Consider the following 23,421-nt stretch of genomic DNA (forward strand, 5'->3'; position numbering starts at 1 on the left):
AGCTGTGGGTACAGAGGAATACATCCACTCACTATGGCCATCAGAAGGCAGGGCATCAAGTGATGCCTCCTAGGGTACAGAGAATGGCTCTGAGGACAAGTGGACAATTAACAACCTACCGCCCCATGGGGCTGTGGGGAACAAACACACCCATAAATGTAGTGGTCCTAGGCACACTGAAGAGCACAAACAGCATGGCTGGAACGAGCCCCCGAGGCCATGGCTTCCTCTGGGGCCTAGCACAGTTGACAGGTCACTTGGACATCCTTTGCCACTGCCTGCCCTTCTTGACAGTGCTTCTTTGGCTCTTTTCTAGCTGCTAACTTGGAAGCTAAAGCAGCTTTGAACCAAGCCCTGGAAATGAAACGCCAGGGCAAGCGGGAGAAAGCCCACAAGCTCTTCTTGCACGCCCTCAAGATGGACCCAGACTTTGTGGATGCGCTCAACGAGTTTGGCATCTTCTCGGAAGAAGACAAGGACATCATCCAGGCAGATTACTTGTACACCAGAGCGTTGACCATTTCGCCCTACCATGAGAAAGCCCTGGTCAACCGAGACCGGACGCTGCCACTGGTAGAGGAGATCGACCAGAGGTACTTCAGCATCATCGACAGCAAAGTGAAGAAGGTCATGTCCATCCCCAAGGGCAACTCGGCATTGCGAAGAGTCATGGAGGAAACATACTACCATCACATCTACCACACAGTTGCGATCGAAGGCAACACCCTCACCCTCTCAGAAATCAGGCACATCCTGGAGACCCGCTATGCTGTGCCAGGGAAAAGCCTAGAGGAGCAGAACGAGGTCATTGGCATGCACGCAGCAATGAAGTACATCAACACCACACTGGTTTCCCGCATCGGGTCTGTCACCATCAGCGACGTGTTGGAGATCCACCGGCGAGTGCTGGGATATGTAGATCCGGTGGAAGCTGGAAGGTTTCGGACAACACAGGTCCTTGTGGGCCACCACATCCCTCCCCATCCTCAAGATGTGGAAAAGCAGATGCAGGAGTTCATACAGTGGCTCAATTCCGAGGACGCCATGAATCTGCACCCTGTCGAGTTTGCAGCCTTGGCCCATTATAAACTCGTTTACATCCACCCTTTCATCGACGGCAATGGAAGGACCTCACGCCTGCTGATGAACCTCATCCTAATGCAGGCAGGCTACCCACCCATCACCATCCTTAAGGAGCAAAGATCTGAGTATTACCATGTACTAGAAGTCGCCAACGAAGGCGACGTGAGGCCATTCATCCGTTTCATTGCCAAGTGTACAGAGACCACTCTGGACACCCTCCTCTTCGCCACAACAGAATATCCAGTGGCGCTGCCAGAGGCCAAACCCAACCACTCTGGGTTCAAGGAGACACTACCTGTGAAACCTTAACCCTCTAAATCCTCCCTTGGTGACAAGGAACATCCAGGAGAAGAAAAAAAAATCAAAGAAACTGATCATTTCTAGAAACCTTGTCATCTCTCAAAGCAAAAGGAGATAGATAAGGGACTTAAATATTCTTTACCTCCAAATGTTTTTTAAAGAAAAAAACTAAATTATTAAGCCTTGTCTATAAGATAACTTATAATTCAGCCAAGTTATTTATTTTCTTTTGAGCTAGGAAATGTAAGATATCTGCTCTCTGTGCTGGTGGCCCCTGTTCATGTGGTGGTCCCAGCAGGCTTTGGGGGCACCAGTGCTTGTGTGACCAGAACAGTTTCTGGAGTAGAATTTGCACTAAGGTGGAGAAGAGGCCAACAGCTGTAGGACGAGCTCCAGAGCCCAAGGACTAACTCCTCCAAGTCTTTCTTTGAAACGGGCTCCGAGGTTCTGTGACTCTACCTGGGAAGTCAGCACTCCTGGGAAGAACCTGGTCCAATTTTGAGAAATGACTGAAAGCTTGCTTTCTTAGAGGATTTTGTTCCCCTACAAAGAGATTAGTGCTGTAACTAATTCGTAGTAGTAGAGCAAACTTCCGAGATATGAATGTTGAAACATTTCTAGTTTGATACCCTGCTTATTTCAAGGAAGAGTATTTGAGCCACACAGTTTGCAAACTAGGCTAGTTTTCCATATCGAGACTATTTTAAGAATAGGGGAGTGGCCAACCTAGTTTTCTTTCTCTATCACTGTTTCTCTCATTTCATTTGCAGCAACTCAGACCAGATGTTTTAGTCTAAAAGTTCTCTGGGGTTTCACTGAACAACTGAATCACTGCAAATCAAATACTGTCCAAGTGGGCAAGTCTGCCCTTACCCACCATCCTCTGAGTTTAACGTCTTCTGTAGGTCAATGTTAAGGAACAGATCTAAGAAAACAGATGCCACATCAACACCAAATAAGCATTTTTGACAATGAATTAAGAGTACCAGTTTCCACTGAACCACAGAAAATCTCTGACCAGAGCTAGGACATGTCCCTTTTGTTGTTCAGCTTTATCTACTTACTGACCTGACCCCCACACGTCCCACAGCCACTGTACTGTCCAGCATCCCCTCAGGGAAGCAGAACAGATTGCCTTGGAGTAGCCTTATTTTTCTAGCAACTTATAGAATGTTATATGTAATATGGCCAAGTTGTCATTCTGTGGAAGTAGAATCTTCTCTTCCAATCATATAAGGCACAGGTGCCAACATAACTGCTGCTACTTAAGAGTCAGAATGGTCAGAAATCTTTAGGTTTCTCTTCCAGGGACAAAGTCCATGATGTCTAACACTGTACTGCACTTTGTCGGTATCTGAATGATGGTGAATATATACAGGGTGTTCTCTGGTTTGAGAATTCAGATACTGATAGTAATGAGGTCACTATTCTTATGTAGCAAGTGTTTACAGTTACCTAATTATATAATCTCAGAGTGGTTTTCCGAAAGATTAAGGAAAATAAGTGTAAATGTATATGAAATGGCCCCGTGATAGTTATTCAAGCCTTTATAGAAAATATTTTCATATTTGTATCCTGCCATAAGGTATTTCTTAAACCTTAACTCTTCTATTGTCTTGGTTTTATAAGCACAACAAGGAGGCCTGACAGAGTGCTTGCTTTGTACTATAGAAATTGGCACTTTAGCTATATGTGAAGGATATTATTTTAACAAATAACTGACTCTAATAAAGTATTTTATTTAATAAATGCCTAAGACTTTGCTGTCTTATTCAAGAGATAATCCATTTGTCAGAAGGATGCAGAGGAGATTATTTTCAAAACCTTAGCCCTATTATTATTCTGGCAGTGAAACAGATCCAAGACAGTACTTTCAACAGGAACACCAGACAGAACTAGTTGGGTAAGCTGCCTACCTACGCTGAAAGGAATAGATCACTGACTTTTAAGTAAGACTCAAGTAACTGAAATAGTTTTTCATGTTTCTACTTACCATGAGTTCATGATTTTCTGGGGAAAACACATAAACCCAGTCATTCCTGAAAATCCACTTACAGAATAGTCAACACCCCAAACCAAAACTGGATCCTGCTCAAGTCTGAAAAGGTTCAGCTCTGTTACAAGCCTATGTTAACATGTGAGACTATGAAGTAAAGTCAGAGAACTGGCCAACAACAAGAAAATAAAACAGTGAAATGTGAAGTAAGCAAAGAGTAAAAATGCCTGAATCTAGATTGATAAGGAAATATTCATGGCTCTTCAGTGTCGGTCCCCAACTGTCCCAAATCCTCATCCACAGAACAGGCTTCGGCAGGAGAGTGGCCATTCTAGAGAACATGGTTTTTTATGACTATTTATGAGATGAGAAATAGCCACTGCTTGAATTTAATTCAGATTACTCCAAACAAAAAAATTTTTGTTTTTGTGCAAAAAAAGAGAAAGACAAGGTAGAGGGGGGACCTACAGATTAAAAGATTTAAGAAGTTATCAACTAATCATAACTTACAGGGGGAACTGACATTTATGAAACGAGAAAACGAATTACTGCTAATGTTTTCAAGAATAATGCTAAAACTATGGCCTTTAAGTCCTTATCCCTTAGAGCCACTTACTACAATATTACTGAAGAGTGCTATGATATCTGGGGTATCCCTCAAAATAGTATGGAAAGTAGAGATAAAGGAAATGGGCTATGACGTGAGAAACGCTGACATTCAATGGTAGGCACATAAGGGGTTTATCTCATTCTCTTTTTAAAATTTTCCGTTAAAAAATGTTTAAAAAAGTAGTGAAGCCTGACACAAAAACTTACAAAACATAAATGAGTTGATTTCCATCACATTTGAAAGAATCCCATTTTTCTGCAGAGCATCTTTATAAAGGAAGTTCTCCCTACTGAATTGACAGTGTCGCTTTCAAAGCAAGAAATATTTGATAAATGAGGGGTAAAACTTAAAAGCTAGAGGGTCAAACTGATAAACTGAAGTTTTAAAACTGAAGACACATCGCAGCTGAAAAGATTTAAAGGCAACAATAGGATTTGACTTAGAAAAGTTCTATTTACACATCTATTAGGTAAAGCAAGGTATACCCATTTCAAAATACAGCCATATGTAAATGTACAGCTGAGTACCATTCCACAAGAAGTTTTTAAGAGAATCTCAGTTTAATAGACAAAGCTAAATGGGGAAAATTTAAGTTTGCACTTGACGTGGTATTTAAACAAAACCAAAGGACTGAAACTCAATATTTAGACAACACAGTCAACTACTCACTAGGCAAAGAAAATGGTCCACAGCAGATGGCACACATTCCTATATAAAACAAATGTCACAAATATTCTGCTTTTATGAAACATAAGGGGTTGACATGTCATTTACAAATACATAATATAAAAACGCACAGCCCCCTTGAACAAAAATCCATCAAATTTTTTTGTGACTTCCCTTATCCCCACCCCTTTACTAATAAAATAGGCCATTCCGGTGAATTACTAGCATCTGCCATTTTTGTCTTTTAAAAATTAAGAGTGATGAGCATATGTGCTATGCAGAGTGTAAGAGAACTGTCTTATAAAAAGGGGCAGAGTTGGCCGAAAACATTTGGACAAGTGGGTCTCAAAAGAATGTGCTCAAGTTTCACTTCCATTTCTCACTCTTAAAAGACAAAAAAAAAAATCTGAGAAACTACACCCTGTGCCCAACCTGTGGAGTGACTGTTTTCCTCCTGTTGCCCTCAATATGAGGGAACACTTAAAGCCTCTTTCTTGGACACCATTTTCCTTTCTGTCTAACCCAGAGAAAACTACGTGGGTGCAGGCGCTGCCCCAGGCCCTTCCATACCCAGAGTACGGCTGGATGACTGGTGGGCTTCCTGGCCAGCATGAAGTAAGGGATTTCTCTTCTCTTAGAGTCCCGTTCACTTTCTCAGAAGCAACTTGGCAAAATCAGCATTGGACATCTTGGGAGCCTCAGTGGCAGCTGAGGTGGTGACCGCTGGCTTTGGGGCAGGGCCATTCTCCGCCTGAGCTGCCGTAGTGCTTGGGCGTTGCAGGGCGCGAGGCAGCAGAGAAAGCTGGGTCCTTCCTTTGCCCCGCCTGGAAGAGCAAATGCTGAATGTACCCTTTCAAAGCACCAATTTATAACCCTTTTATTTGTGAAAATAAACCAGGATAGTCTTAAATCGCTCAAAGTTAAAAGGTGAAAAGTAAAAAAAAATAAGAATGATAAGACAATGCCTAAGCTTCCTTGACTTTGACTAGTAGGTAAAAAATCACTTTAACTTGGCCTTTTCCCCATTTTGGCAAGGACCAAACCTGTGCAATGTAGTCACCCATAGGGTAGATAAACATGGCTGTAATCTTTCAGACCTCACCAAATCACCTCACAATTTCGCATTGTCATCCCTATCAAATAAAGACATAGCTTTTATGTGATGACAGCCAGAGCTGCACATTACCCTAGCAAGCATACAGTTGCCAAGTTTTGTTTTAAACATATGGATTCACCTGGCAAAGAGGATTTTAAAGTAATCAATGCCTGATGAAAATCTGACCTTAAATAAATCACAAGTGTAAATTGGCAAACACCAAGAAAGGTTTCACTTCTAGGCTTATACTCTGTATCACCCTCCTCTGTTGAGTACAGTGGACAGCAGGACCCGGCTTTCTGTCCTAACGTGCTGTACTGACAGGAAACAAATTCATCATGGTGCTGGCCCAGGCAAAGTCTGCACTGGCTAGCGCGCAAACACTTACGCTCCATATATCTGCCGCAGCACCATGGGGCCACCTGGGCCTTTCTTTGCTTCTGGCTTCTCTGGAACTTTCCTCTGAGGGGGATTGCTGATAGCCACTTTGATGACGTTCTCTTTAATAGTCATGCCGTCCATCTTCATGACAGCCTGCGACGCCTGGGATTCATTTTCGTACTCCACATAGGCGAGGCCCTGAAAGAGACCATATCCAGAGCCAGGTCAGGCACTGCAGAGCCAGATGCAGCTTCCTCTTTCAGGTCAGGAGGCCAGGGCAGGCACCCCATTAATAGGTGACCTTCTCCACCGCTACCATCTGTCTACAAATTTAGTTCCCTGCCCTACTCTTCTTCCCTTTTTCTGTAACTAACTATAACTTCGGATAACTTTTTTAGGTTCAGTACATCTTGTGCTTACTCCAGCCAAAAAAAAAAAAACAGGCCAGTATAAATCCAGCAAACAGATGAGGTCGCCTGGACACGGGAGCAGCCTTCAGCCTTCCCTTATTTCATATTCTTTAACATTCGATTAACCTGGATAAGGGCAGGGCGAGGGGAAGAGGTAACTAGTGCTTAAACAACACTACTCAAAATGTGGTCCAAAGAGGATTTAACGAGAGGCTAAGAAGGGGCCAGAGGGGAGGACATGATAATGGTGAGCCTGGTGGAAGGACCTGAGGAAACGGCTGGGAGATGCAGTGAAAAGGAGGAGTCTGGGCAAGAGGGAGGAGATTGTAGAGGACGGCCTCTCACCCCAAGTCCCCAAGGCTAGGGCTCCGCACTGTGCCTCCTTCCGCCCTGCTAATTCGTGGTAGCTCTTTTTTCCCAAACACTTTATTCCTTTTAGTGCAGTTACCTAAAAACAGGTTAATCTGGCTCCAAATGCAAGTACAATCTAGTGTACCTATCCTTCTGTTAACTTATCATTTGTTTCTTAGCAGACAAACTAGGAACCCACTCTAGAACCAAATACTCCCTGAACAAAGAACGAGGTTTGTCCGAGGCTCAGAAGGCTAAATGCCATCCGCTCAGACACTGACCTTTGGTTTGCCGGCCCGGTTGGTAACCAGCCTGATGTCCCTCACGGTGCCATGAGCCTTACAGATCTCTTCCAGTTCCTCTTTGGTGCAGGAAAAAGGCAGACCCGAGATAAAAAGCTTGTGTTTCTCCAGGGCAGTGCTGTACCTGAACACCTACAGGAAAAAAGGAGGGGGGGCGGAAATCGACGACTCAAGGCACAACCCAGCACACAGACCATACTCCAGCCAGTCCCAGCCAGGCACAACGGAGCCGACTCTGGGTGCTGGGCATTGTTAACTGGGTCTGGGTCACCCTAGGCAAGTCACTTATCCTCTCAAAGCCTCCACTTCCTCTTCTGTAAAATGGCAAGAATGAAAGTAGCTATTCTCAGAGTTTGGACGAGGATCCCATGAACGAATTTGTAAAACATTTAGCACAGTTCCTTGTCATTCCTAAGCATGCAACGGAAAGTAGCCATTATTACAATTCCTAATTTTATGGTCACCTGTCAACTAAGGCAAGCTCGAAGTGACCAAGCCATGAGTTAGACCTCAATTACCAAGCTTGGAATGGACCCCACTTAATGTGGAAATTTAGTCCTTAACAGGGTGCAGTTATTCCATGCATATTTTAAATATTAGTTGCTGCACGAAAAAAATATTTAGTCTGTCTATAACAACCCTTCAAAACAGGCACTCTTTTTTCCACAAACATACCTTAAAATCAGGATTTTTGCTCTTATCCACACAGGGAGAAACAAACATTGGCCTCCCTTCTACATTCTTCCGGTCCAACTCCAGTGCCTGCAGAGCCGATTTTTCTTCTTTAAACTCCACGTAGCAATACCCTCGGAAATCACCCCGGTTGCTGAAGATGGGGCGGATCTCTACTACTTCCCCACAGGCTTCAAAAAGCGGCCGGAGCTTCACGTCCGGCTCCTCCATGCTGTAGGGCAGGTTGCTGACAAAGACAGTGATGCTGTCCTTGCTGCTGTCGTGGGGCACCTTGGGCACGTCCCTCTTCAAGACAGCCGCCCTCTCTTTCTGCTTTGAGGGAGGGTCGACATCTATGGATGCACTTTTTCCAAAGAGTCCCGTTTCCGCTTCTAGGTCTCGTGCCTCTCCAGCTATAGGAACGCTGTTCTCAATCCTTCTGCGTTTGGAAGGCTGCTCTACAGATTGTCAAAAGAAAAGCAACAACGATTAAGTATGTCTTCTCTGTAGTGAGCTGTTCCACATACATACCCTTCCCACTACAAATAGCTAGTCTGCCATAACTGCAAGCAATAAACACTCCTCTCTCCACATACCGAAATACACGCACCACACCCTCTATCAAGTTTTTTGGCCCCCTAGCTTGTCCTACTATTTTCTGGACCCTATTACATTCAGGTAAGTGGACCAAATCAAGTAGAACTGATAATGTTAGGTCCTCGCTGTCTACTTTTAATTATGTATAAGGTCAGTGGGTCTCAAAGTTCAGATGGCCCCTCTCCTAGGAAACCTGGGTTAGCAAGGGCAAGATAGGGTTTGGGGTCCTGCATTTAAACAAGCACCTTGTGAGTCTGAAGTATGCTTCACATGTAGGCCACACTTTGGAAAGCACTACGAACTGTCTACAGTTTCTAAAAACTTCTACTATTGTCTTGTGTCCTTTAAGAGAGTATAACAACATTCTATTCCAACCTAGTCTCCCCACTGCCTCCAGAGGGACAATACTGAAACTCAAATGGCACTGGCCACCTACTTCCAGACCCTTCCATCAATTCTCGGCTGCTTCCCAATGAAGTCTAACCCCTGCATGCTGCATGCAAGAGCATCCCTGAGTGGGGCCCAACCAGCTGGCCCGTCTGCTGCTTCAGCCTTATCACCCCTGCACCTGGCCCCCAACATGAACCAGGGCTCAAACCCAGTTAGTTATCTGCTGCTCACAGAAAATACCAGGCTGTTTTGTGCCTTACACTCTTTGCTGATACTGGCTGTGTCTGGCTTCCCCCTTCTTTTTCACTTGACAGTCACTCCCCAGATGCCGAAATGCATGCATCACTTCCCCACAAACTTTCTTGCAGGGAACTGACCCACTGGTGCCTTCTTTGGCTCCCACAATTCACACCTACATCTCCCATAGTCCCAATTACACACCACTGCAGTCACATGTCATATGACTTACCCTGCTAAATTGGGAGTTCTGAAGGACAATGAGCTATGGTAGTCATTTCTGAAGGCCCCAAAAAGATGTGCAAAAAAGATCAACTTAATGATGACTCCATTACTATATCCTTCTGGCTGACAACTCTGCACTAGGAAAATGCAGAGTCCTTTAATGTCTAGAGACAATTCTTTACCATGACTGACTTCGCTGAAATAAATCTGACCCACACCTGCCCAATCCTGAAGTTGCAGAGTTGACAGAAACATTGGTTGGAAAATTCTATCAAGTCAAAACCACAGATCGGGGCAAGCAAGGCAGGTGTTCCATGCAGAGTAGGGCTGCAGCAGTGGTATGGGATACTGGAGCCTGAGTGGAAAAAAGGGGATGTCCATACATGGGACAGTAACAGGGACATCTGGGGGTATGGGAGACTGAGCAGGGCGAAGAGGGCACCACACGGGCGGCAGTGGTGGCAAACAGGGCAGTGTAGGGAGTGGAGCCCAGGTGGCTGGACAAGTGTCTGTGCAGGGCAGTGCCTGGCACAGGACATAGAGGTAGGCAGGGACAGCAAAGGTGATGGGACATCATGCTAGCAATTTGTTCTCGAATGGTTCAAGAAAAAAAGTTCTTCATACTGTTTTTCCAACTTCTCTGGAAGTTTGAGGTGTCCCAAAATAAAATTTCTGGAAAGCTTTACCTTCTTCATCATCACCCCACTCTTTCTCATCATCCTCATCTGCTTTGCGCTTGTCTGCACCTCTGGTCTTTTTCTTCTTTTTCAATGCTTTCTTCTCGGCCCGGGCCCTCTTCCGGTGTTCAGCCTTTTCTTCTTCTTGCTGGGCAAGGGCGGCTTCCTTCTCCACAGCCTGGAAAATTGGGAGTATGACATATCAGTGGACGCAGCAATGACATGAATTCTACCGCCTTGTGATGAGGAGAGAGATGAAAGTGGACAGGGACGGGAAATTCATCACCCAAGTGAAAGGATGAGATCTGAAAAACAAGAGGAAGCGCTCACAACTTTCCCCTGCCAGGGCTTTTTGAGTTTCTTAGGATTCTGTCTCTCAAGTACACAGTATGTTTTACAGTATCCCCAGTAATTATCCACCCAAAAAATAATCTATCAAACTGGGGCCCTAATTAATTTGGTGGTGTTCGTATTCCAATCATTGGGCTGAGACTGCTTTTTATTCTTTTTCATCTTGTCTAGTATATTTTAGAACCAAAATTCCCCTACTACATAAAAAAAGGATTGTTGGGCTGAAGTTTTAAGCCGATCTAAAAAGTAATACTGGATAGATTTAAATGTTGATTCAAATATTTTGTAATATTCTCTATATAAAAGACACTTTTTAGGAAGACTTCAACGGTTTTGACAAGGATATATCAAACACAGAATAGTTATCAGAGATTCTCTAAGACTCCAAATAAACGGCATAATTACCTTAATTCTCTGCTCATTAACACGTGCTAATCGAGTTTCAGTTTTCTGAACAGCTATATCCCAATCTTCTAAAGTACCTTGATAGAAAGAGAAGCAAACTTTCACATTTTAGGTTTTTGAAGGATATAAGACTTTCTTAATTTATCCGCACTCCAGAAGAGATCTCTCCCATCAGACAAAAAAGAACTAGAGTCAGCTCCCCATTTTAAGATTTTATTATATAGGCTTGAAGTTTTAGACTTCAAGTACTTCCAGGTATGTTTAAAATATCTCTTCAGAGACCTGAAAACTAGAACATGATCTATTATGGGCTCTCCCTAGCAAAGATTATGAAAACATTCTAATGCAAAAGGTACAAGACACTTATATTAAGACTGAAGAACTCTAAGAGGAACTCAAATGATAAATGTTGGGGTATTTTGTAATTTGTTGTTGCCTGGGTGTTTTATTTCAGGTTCTGAGGGGTTTACACCCAAAATCCAGACCAATGTCCACGTATAAATTCACTATTTTCCTATTAGAAACTTAATGTTAAGGCTCTGAAATTTGGCAAGTGATGCACACATAACCAAAAGCACAGGTAGCCATCTGCTTGTCTGTACCCCTATGGTGGGTGTAGCATGGTGCCTGACCAGAAGTTCTCAAATGGAATAATCCTGACCCCCAGGGAACTTTCAGCAACCTCTGGAGACATTTTTGGTTGTCATGACTGGGGGCAGGGAGGATTGCTATTGGCGCCTAGTGGGTAGAGAAAGGCCAGGGATGCTGCTAAAGGCCCCACAATGCACAGGACAGCCCCCGCCACCAAGAATTATGAGAACCCCGTGCTAGAGCTATATGATGGAGAATACCCCTTGTATCTGAAGATTTGAGAGGACTTGCTCTCACTGGAGAGTACCACGTGACAGTCTAGTCACAGTGCACCACTTGAGGGGCTGTAGCCATAAACAGTCTGTCCTTACAGACTCCAAGCCAGAGTAGAGAGGCAAGGATCCCTACCTTCAGTCCTCTCCATGGTGAGCAACACTTCACAGACATGCTCTGGGTAGTCACTGGTGCACTGGACAGCCCGGTGCAGAGCCTTCCTGCAGTGTTGGGTGTCACCGTGTGCCCTAGGGTAGAAAACAAACAGGTGCTGCCACTAGGACACAAAGCAGAAAGCACACAAAAGGAGGGGCAGTCTTCTCACAGGTAGTGCCACAGGATCAGGAGCTCTGCCACAATTCTAGCTTCTGAGGAGATCAGCTTCCAGAACTATCCACATAAAGCACTTCTTCTGCATACTGAAGTACAACAGTTGTAGCAAAGAAAATAACTGTTTGGGGTGCAATCTAAACTAGTTAGTTTTTTCACGGAACACCATTTTTACTTTCTAATATGGTAAATATTAACTCGCATATATAAAAGCTTTTGGGGTCTTCAAATTTTAAGAGTGTAAAGGAGTCTTAAAACACCAAAAAGTTTGAGAACCACTGTTCTAGAAGAATTTTCAGCAAGTGGTCATCTCTGGGGATGGGATTATAAGAAACTTTCACTGTCTATGTTTAAAATATATTGAATAAAAAAACTGGTCATACAAATACCATATGATTTCACTTTTATGTGGAATCCGAGGAACAAAACAAACAAAACAAAACCAGATTCAGATACAGAGAACAAACTGGTAATTGCCCGATGGGACAGGGTTTGGGGGACTAGGTCAAAAAGGTGAAGGAGTTAAGAAGTACAAATCAGCAGTTATAAAACAGTCACAGGAATGTGGAATACAGCATAGGGAATATAGTCAATATTACTGTAATGGCTGTGTGTCGTGCCAGGTGGGTACCAGAGTAATCAGAGAGATCACTTTGTAAATTACATAAACATCTAACCATTGTGCTGTATACCTGAAACTAATATAAAATTACTTTTTTAAAAAGCTGGTCATATTCTTTATACCTTATGTTATCAGGCATATCTTATTTAAAATAATTTTAGAGGTTTATAATTTTGGGTTTAAATAATTTTAGAGGTTTATACATTATAATTGCATTTTCATTTTTTTTTAATTTAAGCATAGAAAAGTCTTGAAGAATATACCCAAATCATTAACTAATGGTGGTTATGCCTGGGTCCATGACTACAGGTAATTTCGGTTTTTTTCCTCTGTGCTTATTAGTATTTTACACTTTTATATCAAAGCAAATAAAAAGAAATACCTCCGAAAAAAGTCAAATAAAATATTCATGTTCAAAAAATCAAAAAACGAAACAAACCAAAAAGAATTTTTTTAAGAAATGCATAGCTATAAGAGCCCAGGCACAAAATATTGTTTGGTTCTCTAGCCCTGCCCACTAATCAAAGAGACAGGATGAAGAAAATAGGGACCCACTGTAAAGAGAAGCCCAAGCCAACAGAGGTCACCCAGGACTGAAGACCATTACTGCTGATGAAGCACTGCCTTCCCCCCGCAGGCTGTTACCTTTCTAGGTTGTAATACTCAAGCCACATGTTGGCATACTTGGCGTTTCCTCTGGTCATGATGCTATCCCAGAGCTCCCGCGCTTTCTGCATATTATTACACAGTCGAGCCTAAGATGCATTAAAAAGCTCAATGAGGAAAGGACCTGCACCTCATGATATCAACACCTATTACAAAACACACTTCAGACATGTCTACAAAGCCACCCCCTAACTATTTACATGAATCCCTGGACATTCCCGAGGCTGCCCTCCATAGGAACGGGCCCAGTACCACCACTTCAGCCTTTCTGCAGTGACAAGTCTCAAGTATGCCTCTTTGTTGAGAACAAAGAGTGAGAGCCCGTGTGCGCTAAGACAGTACTGGCCAGGCATTTGCTTTTTATTTTTATCAAACTCAACTGTAAGTGTTTAAGAGGCAGTAAAGAAAGTCTGATCCAGGAGCAAATGCCAGCTCTACCACTTACTAAGTGACTTGGACATGTTGCTTAATCTTTCTGAGCCTCTGCTGCCTCATATTTAAAATGATTACAATACAAAAATCCCACCTACAAGCAAATGTTTCTTTGACCTGATTCTCCCTCAGAGAATAAAGTATTAGAATTTTATAATTCTCTGAGCTGATCAAGAGTAGATTATGTCTTACCTTGAGGTCTCTGGTCCAGTAATAACATTCAACTCATTATATCCTCTAATTATTTGTCAAATTGTCTGTCTTCCACACTAGATTAAAGCCTTACTAGTGCAGGAGCCTTGTCAAACTCATTTTCCCAGCACCTAGTAAAGTGCCTGGCAGACAACACTACAGACCTGATATGCTCTCATGAATGAAACACTGAGGATGGGAGAGAAGTAAATGAGTGAATGCCTGGCATTCAGACATTTGCTGCATACCTTCTACGTGGGAGCTAATATTTTCATGAAGATATGAACGTGAGTCTTTACAAAGCCTAGACCATCAGCTGGGATTCTGACTCAACTTTAGCGACACTATTAGACAAAGGTGGATGAAACTGACAGATGTGTCAAAAATATTTACCTCAATCCTAGCCCAGTTCTGCATGATCATGCAGCTTGGATCCCCACTCTCATTGAAACCTTTAAGAAGAGAGTTAGTCAAAATTAGAAAGTTAGTTAGAGACAAAGAGACTTTGCCTGAAAAAGCACATCAACTGAGAACAGGAAATATAACTGGACAAAGCAGCAGGTTAGAGCTATGCTTACGTTCTTCCACCTCCTGTTTCAGATATTCCAAAGCGCGAGTGAATGCGGATCTCAACTCTTCCAGTTCTTTACTGGAATCTGGTAGAAATTACAAAAGAGGTTTGGCTTTACAAAACCACATACCATGTTTGAGTTTTTTTTTAATCCTACACCGAAACTCCCAGGAGCCTATTATGTACATGGCATCGTGCTGGGGACACAAAAATAAAATTGCCAGTCCCTGCCCTGACCATGCATTGGAGAAGAGACACTGGAGCAGAGCACATTATAGGCAATACAATGACAAAAGTGAGCACAGGGCACTGAAAGCAGGAACACAGGAGAGGTGGTCTCCCCCAGCCAATGGAATGGCTGAAGGCCACCTGCATGAGCATGCAAGAACGAGTTAGATGAGGGGTGGGGAGTTCTGGTTGCTATTTTTTTTTTGAGAGGGGTGAGGAGAATGGCGGGGGGGGTCCTGCAGAGGTTCAAAGACTTAAAAGAAACATAGCGGTCTTATTTAGAGAACTATTTGGGATATATAAAAAGGAGAGAAGAGATAAATATGAAATGAAACCAAAGAAGCTGGCAGAAGCCAGCATAAAACACAAGACCATTAATCTCTTCCTTTACAATCCAAAGCATGATTTGTTAAAGGCTTAAATAGCTAAAATTTCTAGGGGAGAACAGTTACCAATGGCTGGTCTACATCATTTGCCCAATCATGATGTATTTAAGCAATTAGAACATCTCGACAAAAGATATGTTAAGAAAAAGTTCACCTCTGATATGATGCATGTGAACTTAAATACCTTGTCTGAAATCGACCCTTCTCCTCAGGTAATCCAGGTACGCCTGCCAAATCTCCACATAATCAGTGGCCTGAATGAAGCCAGCACTCAAAGCTTTCTCGAAAGTCACTGGAATTGAAGAAAAAGCCAAGATTTGTTGCCAATTCAAAAAAAAAAAAAAAACTGACATGAAGTTATTAAGATTATAAAAACCTCTACTGGCTATAAAATATTTTATGATCAAAAATAGTAAGAAATGACATAATAACAATAACAAAGTGAAATAAGCTTGAAAGAAACCTTCAAGAGAAAAGCTACTACAGCACTGCACAAATTGTGTTCTAGAAAGAGCACATTCCACAAGACACCCTGCAGTAAGAGTTCCAGGTCAAGCAAGTCTGGAGAAAAGACCACGACTCCTGAAAAATCGCAATAAATATTAGTATGTTAAAAAGTTCTAAGAAGCCAAAAATAAAATCAGTTCATCTCCCAATTAGAGCCCTTTTTGTCACTAATACCCAATATCCCAAAGAAACACCCTGGGAGGCTGATTTTAATGACTCTGTCAGAACTCTATATGTCTGACTTGGGACAAAAAGCTTAGAAGTCTTCCCACAAAAACATTCGCACCAGAAATCGTTTGATGATCAACTCCATGTCTTTCCATAGCCAAGAGGTACCGACTCCACAGGGCAACTGTCCAGGGGCAGTTTCTAACAGCACGATTATGTACAGACAAAACTAAATCCTTTACTTTCAGCTGCCGATCCTACGATAAAGAATTCCAGGGTTAGGAGATAAAATTTTATGGTTAAGACTTCACCATCGACAAGACATTTCCAGCACAACCAACCAACCAAAAAAAATTTCCTTAGAAATGTCTCTTGTGACTGGTTTCTTCAACAAAGAAATTGAAGGAGGAGAGGGAAACCCACAGATTAAATGAGCCTTAAGAGACATCAGCCAATCCTAATGTATGGACCTTGTTTGGATCCTGACTCAAATCTTTTATATATACATACTGAAATATTTACCAAGGAAATGTGATTTCTGGATTTGCTTCAAAGTAAAATGGAATGGATAAAGTAGGTAAAGATGTAGATGAAATTGGACTAGTGCTGTTAGGTAATTGTTGAAGCTGGATGATGGTACATGAGGTTTCATTTTACTAATCTGTCTACATTTATGTGATTACATTTCCATTATAATAAAAGTTTAAAAAATTAATATTATAATGTCCTCAACAGTAAGACTATATGATTTTTTTTACAGTTAGTGATCAGTTCAACACAGCTGAAAACACTAGAAAAACTTCCTGAGTTGACAAAGAGAAAAGGAGGATGACGGAAAAGTGAGAACAAGTGGAGAGGAGCGTGCACCTAACTCCAAGCACTCTTACTGATTTCCTTTAAATAGGTCCCAAGTTGGTAAAAATAAAATGAAATTAGAACAGTTATCTTACTAGGTACTGACTGTAACGGATCCATAAGTCTGGGACAAGGCAGTTCTCGACCAGGGCACGCTCAAAGATCAACTGAATGCGAGCAGGATCGCCAATTTTCATCTCAAAATCGATGTATGCTTGATATTCGGCCAGCCTGGGGGCCTCTGCTTCCAACTGGGGCAAAGGAAAATTGCAGTGAAGTTGAAATGAGCTACTGGTACTGTCAGGAAGCACAACACATCTTCATAGTTAATTTTGGTGAGACTGGCTACACCAAGATAAGAATCACCAGTCCCCACTCTCAGAACCTCTGCATAACAAGGTCTATAATTTGTTGGGCAGAATGATAGTCCAAAGTGCTTCTTCATGGCAATAGCTACAAAGACTCCATAAACCCTTTTCGAAACCCATCCCTAGATTGCAGGGAATTTAAATTTCCCATCAATCAGGAACTGAATGAAAGAGAAACACCTTTGCCAATGACCACTGCTAGCCATCCTTCCAAAAGAGAAGCCACTTTCATGGCCTAATGAATAGAGCTAATGTACCACACTGGAGAAATTCGGTGCCCTGTGCTATTTCAGGTTTCCCATTCCAAGTATCAGCTCCTGCCAGAGTACATGTAAATGCAGAAGATGGAAGAGGCTATGGTGAATGTTCGCTGATCCTAAGACATACAGTCAGAAGTCTTTTTAGATAAAATTCTCTTATTCACCTTATTTTCTTTTCAGCCACACTCAGCTGATGGTCAAAACAAAATTGAACTGGCTGAGATGTCATTACTGAGGCTCCATGAACCATAACTATATATGTAAATCATTTATAGGTAAAAAGGGAGAGAGAGCACATGCAGGCCAGCAAGAGAGCACACACGCTCTGAACACAGAAAGATCATGTTTTAGAGCCTGAGTTTTGAGTAATAATGACAAATCAGTTACCCAGACACACTATGCCACTGAAAACAACTAAAACTGATTTAAATATAAAAAAAAAAAAACCTGAAAATCATCAACAAACTGGTAAGAAAACAATACTAAGGAAAAATCTAGTGAAGGTGGTTAAGTTAAATGAAAGTTAAGCTTTTGCTGGCTTAAGATATTTTAAGACTCTGATCTTCACAACAACCCTATGAGGCAGGTATCATTATCATTACCTCCTTAGATTCAAGGCCACTGGAACATAAGAAGGCTAAGTTCTAGCCCGAAGTCAGAGAGCTAGTAAGTAGCAGAGGTAAAATTCAAACTGGAGGCAGCCTGGCTCTCAACATCTGTGTTCTTATTCACTATGCCATGAGAAAGACCGAAAACTTACCCAAGAAGCCCAACAATTCACAAGCACGATAAATATAAAGATATCCACACTTGGACCTACTATAATGAAACTGCAGGACATCAAACCAAACCTATGACATCTTAAAATCAGCCAGAGAAAAAATAAGGACTATGTTCAAAGAAGCAAGAGTTAGACAGCTGATTTCTCAAGAACAACAACAGAAGCTAGAAGACAGAAAGATATATGTAATTGCGGAGGGAACACAAGTTATCAGTCTAGAATTCTATCTCCTGAGAAATTAACCTTCAAGAAGAGAACAAAGTAAAACTTTTTCAAACTAATGGACACTGAGAAAATCTGTTACCAGCAAATGTTCAGTGCAGGAGACTCTAAAGGGTGGACTTTAAGCAAAAGAAGTGATTCCAGATAAAAGATGGAGGATGCATGGAAGAAGAGCAAAGAAAGTGGGACATGCATATAATAAATGTGAACAAACTAGGGCTATATAATACAAAATTAACAATGATGCCTTGTAGGTAAAACAAAAAGACAAAAAATACAAGGTAAGGGCATAAGTCTGAGGTATGGTAAATGAGTCAAAAGTATTCTAAGACCAAGAAAGAAAAAATGCCACTTACAAATATTATTGTAAAAAATATATATTATTGTCGACACAAAAAAAAATCCAAAAAATCCATAAATTAATATTAGTAAGAATTTATCAAGTTTGATAGAAAAAATTAATATAAAAGGTTACATTTTATATACCAGGCACAACTAGAAAATCTTTAAAAAGATACCTTCTCAATAGTATCGAAAACTATATAGAAATATATCTAAAAAATGTGTTCGAGATACTAGATGAATTCATAAATTTATAAAATGTTACAGAAAGACAGGCCTATTTTAAATAGCACAGGCCTACACCATGTTCATAGATTGGAAGATTCAATAGTTAGTTAAAAGGTGTAAATTCTTCCCCAAACTGATCTACGGATTCAATGCAATTCCAATAAAGAATTCATGAGGTTTTTTTTTTAATAGAACTTGAAAAGCTGATTTTAAATTCAATGAAAGCATTATGAGCTAAAGAAAGCCAAGACCTTCTTAAGAACAAGGTGGGTGGGACTCGTGCTACCTGAGATCAAAACTTATAAAATTATCATCATTACAACAATGTAACATAAACCAGTGGGGCAGCATAGAGAAGCCAGAAATAGTCCCACATATAAATGGACAGCTGAGCAATGACAGCACATCAGTGAGAGGAAGATGGAGTTATCAAAATCAGTGACAATGACAGATGTGAGACAGCACATCAGTGAGAGGAAGATGGAGTTATCAAAATCAGTGCTGAAACTGGTTCTCAATATGAAAAAATGAAACTGAACCTTGCCTCATACCACATACAAAAAAATCACCCAGATGAAGACCTAAACATGAAATACAAAACTACAAACTTTCAGAAGAAAATAGAGCAAAGTATATTAATTAATGACTTTGGAGTATGGAGAGATTTCTTAAGAACAACAAAAGCACAAACCATAAGGGAAAGAATGAGAAACCCAATTAAATTAACATTAAGAACTGGTCATCAAAAAAGATGCCATTTTAAAAAGTCAGAAGATAAACCACAAACTTGGGGAGGAAAATTTTGCAATACATGCAACCAAAAGGAACATTTAATATCCAGGACCCTCAAATATCAATTAGAACAAAAAAATAAACTAAAAGGAAAATGAGTTAGTCTTTAACATGCGCTTCACCAAAAAAGGAAATCTGAATGGCCAACAGATGGGAAAAGATGCTCAACTTCATTAGCAATCAAAGAAATGCAAATTAAATATACCAGTTTCAGATTCATCAGACTGGCTAAATTTAAGTATGTCAGTATCCAAGGTGAGCAAAAGCTATGAGGAATCTCAGATCCTGCTGGTAGGAATGTAAAACATAACCTGGAAAAGAGTTCCATCCCTGGGTATATACTTAGAGAAACTCTTTTCCATGTTTACCAAGAGATACATACAGTGGTCAAAGCAATGCTGCTGCTCCTAGCAAAACACTGGAAACAATCCATCTAAGAACATGGATAAATTGTTTACATACAGACAACTTTATAGTAAAACAAATGGACTGTAACTAACTATACTTATCGATATGAGTAAAACCCAAAAACATGTTGAATGAAAGAAAATATACAGCATTATTGCAGTATATACAAGTTCAAAACTAAGCACAATTAAACAATATATTAAGGATACATTCGCAGGTTGTAAAACTATAAAGAAAAGCAAGGGAATGATTATCACAAAAGTCAGGAAAGTGATTACCTCTCGGGAGAGGGAAGAGGAGGCAATCGGAGAGGGACACATAGGAGACTTCTAAGGTACTGGCAATGTTCTATTTCTTAACCTGGGTGGTGGGTACATGGATGTTCACTGTATTATTAGTATGTAAACTGTAGGTATACATTTATACACTCTATATATTTCACAATAAAACAAGTTTCAAAGATATTGTTTTACTTGCAACTATTGATTAGGGAAAAGTTTGTAGACAGACGTTTACAGAAAAAAAAAGCCAACACTTACCAGGGCTTCTTCATAGGGTTTATATTTCTCCAACTGCTGTAGTGCTTTGTTATAGTTCTGAATTACCGATTCTGGTATTGGGTCTTCTGACCATTCTTCATACTCTGCAAAAGTTGCCTCCATATCTATTGAAAGATGGATTCAGCCCCGTGGGTCTTGCTATTGGGTTTTATCAATCCAAACATAGATTAAACCATGAGGCTTGGGTGCCACTAACCCCTCCCACAACTGTGTTCATGACTCCTGTGACTGATCAAATCCTGAGATTTGAGATTTGGCCTTCACTCTGTCTCAAAGTACTGTCCCAGGAAGCCCAATCAATTAATCAGTCAGAGTAATGAAACTAATAGCAACGTTTTAACAACACCTACCTAGTGCCTGCCTAGGTTCTAACACTTCACATCCATTAACTCATTTGATCCTCACAACTGTATGAGACAGGTTCTACTGTGATCCCCATTTTGCAGTTGAGGAAGCACAAGCAAGCAGAGGGTTACATCAACTGTCTACAGTTAACCGCAGAGCAAGGTTGTGAACTGGCAGTCTGGTTTAAGGTTATGCTCTATTCCCTATGCTATGCTGCCTCATGCTCAAATGAGATGAAATCTATAAGCCGGCTCCATTCTAGCCTTTTCAGTATGTCATCCAAGGATTTGACTGGAGAGCCACTTTATAATTTATTAAATCAAATCCAAATAAACCATGAAGTAAAAAGAGACATAACACCTGGGCGCAAGTAAAAAATAACCATGCCTAGGGAAGAAACAAGATGGCAGTGTCAAACTCTTCCCATGCTGGAAAAAAATCCTCCCAGCACTGCTCATACTCAAGCTCCACAACCTCAAAGGCTTGGCTTGCCAAAATATATTCACCCAAGAAGGAGAATCCTTACCAAACCCCCAAGAAATTCAGATACGAATACTTCCGATCGATGGTGGTCCTGGACCAAATCACCCCCACAGAAGAATGATATAGGCCCATGTAAAATCCTCATTCTGTCATGGAAGGTTACTCCTGAAGAGAAAATGCTCAGAATGGACTCTAATTCAATTAAGTTTCCCCAGAAAATACTGGGGGTCAGTTTCCCTATTTCTTTCAGAGACCTTCTTCTCTCCCTCTCCAACAGTGTTGTACTTAGGAAACTGGGAGTCAGGAAGTCTGGCTTCCAGTCCTGCCTCTGACTCTCACAACCCACTTGCGCATTAACAATTCATACATTTTTACCAATGGCCTCATCTACAGTGACACTATCCAGTGAGAATAAGAATTCCAGCCACACTTGCCTCATGGGATGTTTGGAAAGGTCTTATTACATGACATACCCCAAAGTGTTTTGAAAACCACGAAGGACTGGCTGTTGACGTGTCAGTTTCTCTTACCGTAGAGTGGGATCGCCAATTGTCGCCGGAAGAGACTGTGCACTTTCTCCAGCTGTGAATCAAAGGTTTGTTCCCGGTCAAAAGGGGAAAGGAAGTCAGCTATGGGCTAAAGAAGCAAATTCGTAGTAAATGACAAACTTTGGTTCTTCTTACTTCAAAAATTATTTCAATACATTTCTACTTCGAACTAAAAAAATTTTATGACCTCTTATACATGAGGTATTGTGTCAAATGATGCAAGAGGTGAAAAAAAAAAACAAATGGTATCTCTGCTACTAAGCAGTTATGATGGGGAGAAAGTGAGAAGGAATACAAGAAACATATCCAAATGAGGCAGAAAGAAGATTATGTATAAAAAGCAAAGTATCAGAAGTATCAAAGTGTGGCTTGCTTTCAGCTGGTTTTCAGGGCTGTTTTGTTGTTGTGAAGGGAGGAAACCAGGAAAGACTCCTGGAGGAGCTGGCATTTGGGATGTGTCTTGCAGGCTCTCCAGAGGCAGCGACAAAAGCAAACTGACTCCCAGGTGAAGGAACATTATGAATAAAAGTACAGTGGCCGAAAAGTGCAAGAAAGTTGAGGGGAGTATGGGAGCAGAGTCCATACAGGATTATGTCATACTACAGAACGCCACAAATATCAGCCAAAGGAGTCAGCCTAGATGGCTTAGTTGAAGGCACCACCGCCGATTTTCAACAGGGACATAATCCAAGAAGGGACGAGGCTACTTTAATAATAATGATCTATTAGAGGGCTTCACTATGTACCAATAACAACTTTGCACACACACACAGTGAAGAGGTGACACAAAAAAGGGGACTGTAAAATTCTGTAAATTATAGTCTAAAAAATGAAATTATGATAAGGTCAAATCTCAGAGTTACTACCGGACATAAAGTGGAGATGGCAGGGAGTGACATGGTTATTCTTATACATCATTGTGGAACCTGGAGCTAAAACAGTAGTATGTTTAAACATCAGGAACAAATTGTAGGGTCACCTGCTTTATTTATAGTCAAAGAAATCATTCTTGCTATTCCACAACGACTGCTGATTTCATTTATTTTACTGCCCTAAGGGATTAGTGAAGACCATTTTGTTAACCATGTTCTTCCAAGAACACTGACAAAGACAGTCTTAACTATTCAAAGGCAAGCATTGGTCATGGAGACAGGGGCACTCACCCGGGCAGCTTCCACGATTGCACTCTCAAACTCCCGATAAGCCTCCCAGATGGCCAGTCCTTTGGTCATATGTAAACCGACAGATGAAAGAGCCCTTTCAAACACAGAGCGGACTTTCTCGAGGCCACCTTTCTGACCAATCCCACCGACTGAGTACTGGCCATACTCTAGCCAAATATTTGGACCTAAAAATGAGACATGTTCTATTAGATCAGGATATAAAATACCCAGATATCGAAAATGATGTATAACGAAAGAAATGTACCCAATCAAAAAAGCACTCATTCATGCAAAAAGGTTAAGAGCATCATCAACAAGCACTCCAACTTACCTTTACTAATAATGCAGCCT

The 23,421-nt window shown here is 41.3% G+C and overlaps 2 protein-coding genes across 4 annotated transcripts in view; one reads left to right on the forward strand and one right to left on the reverse strand.

Moving 5' to 3' along the window:
• Positions 1–3,139, forward strand: part of FICD (FIC domain containing) — a 9,654-nt gene extending 6,515 nt beyond the window's left edge. Inside the window, exon 3 of one of the 2 annotated variants that reach the window (XM_011377794.2) lies at positions 317–1,538. In XM_011377794.2, the coding sequence (XP_011376096.1) occupies positions 317–1,392 (1,076 nt within the window). In that variant the 3' untranslated portion in view covers positions 1,393–1,538. Of the gene's footprint in view, positions 1–316 lie in introns of both variants that reach the window. The other variant, XM_011377793.2, reaches the window with a different exon arrangement.
• A 1,283-nt stretch (positions 3,140–4,422) lies between these two features.
• Positions 4,423–23,421, reverse strand: part of SART3 (squamous cell carcinoma antigen recognized by T cells 3) — a 32,929-nt gene continuing 13,930 nt past the window's right edge. Inside the window, exons 4-19 of one of the 2 annotated variants that reach the window (XM_011377795.2) lie at positions 23,071–23,255; positions 21,890–21,995; positions 20,511–20,635; positions 16,666–16,821; positions 15,834–15,972; positions 15,225–15,332; positions 14,434–14,511; positions 14,249–14,307; positions 13,211–13,320; positions 11,749–11,861; positions 10,750–10,826; positions 10,003–10,171; positions 7,871–8,325; positions 7,175–7,327; positions 6,140–6,330; positions 4,423–5,479 (exon numbers count right to left, since the gene is read on the reverse strand). In XM_011377795.2, the coding sequence (XP_011376097.1) occupies positions 5,302–5,479; positions 6,140–6,330; positions 7,175–7,327; positions 7,871–8,325; positions 10,003–10,171; positions 10,750–10,826; positions 11,749–11,861; positions 13,211–13,320; positions 14,249–14,307; positions 14,434–14,511; positions 15,225–15,332; positions 15,834–15,972; positions 16,666–16,821; positions 20,511–20,635; positions 21,890–21,995; positions 23,071–23,255 (2,402 nt within the window). In that variant the 3' untranslated portion in view covers positions 4,423–5,301. The remainder of the gene's footprint in view (positions 5,480–6,139; positions 6,331–7,174; positions 7,328–7,870; positions 8,326–10,002; positions 10,172–10,749; positions 10,827–11,748; positions 11,862–13,210; positions 13,321–14,248; positions 14,308–14,433; positions 14,512–15,224; positions 15,333–15,833; positions 15,973–16,665; positions 16,822–20,510; positions 20,636–21,889; positions 21,996–23,070; positions 23,256–23,421) is intronic. The other variant, XM_011377796.2, reaches the window with a different exon arrangement.

This window comes from Pteropus vampyrus, unplaced genomic scaffold (assembly GCF_000151845.1).
Source record: "Pteropus vampyrus isolate Shadow unplaced genomic scaffold, Pvam_2.0 Scaffold322, whole genome shotgun sequence".
Classification (NCBI taxonomy): Eukaryota; Metazoa; Chordata; class Mammalia; order Chiroptera; family Pteropodidae; genus Pteropus; species Pteropus vampyrus.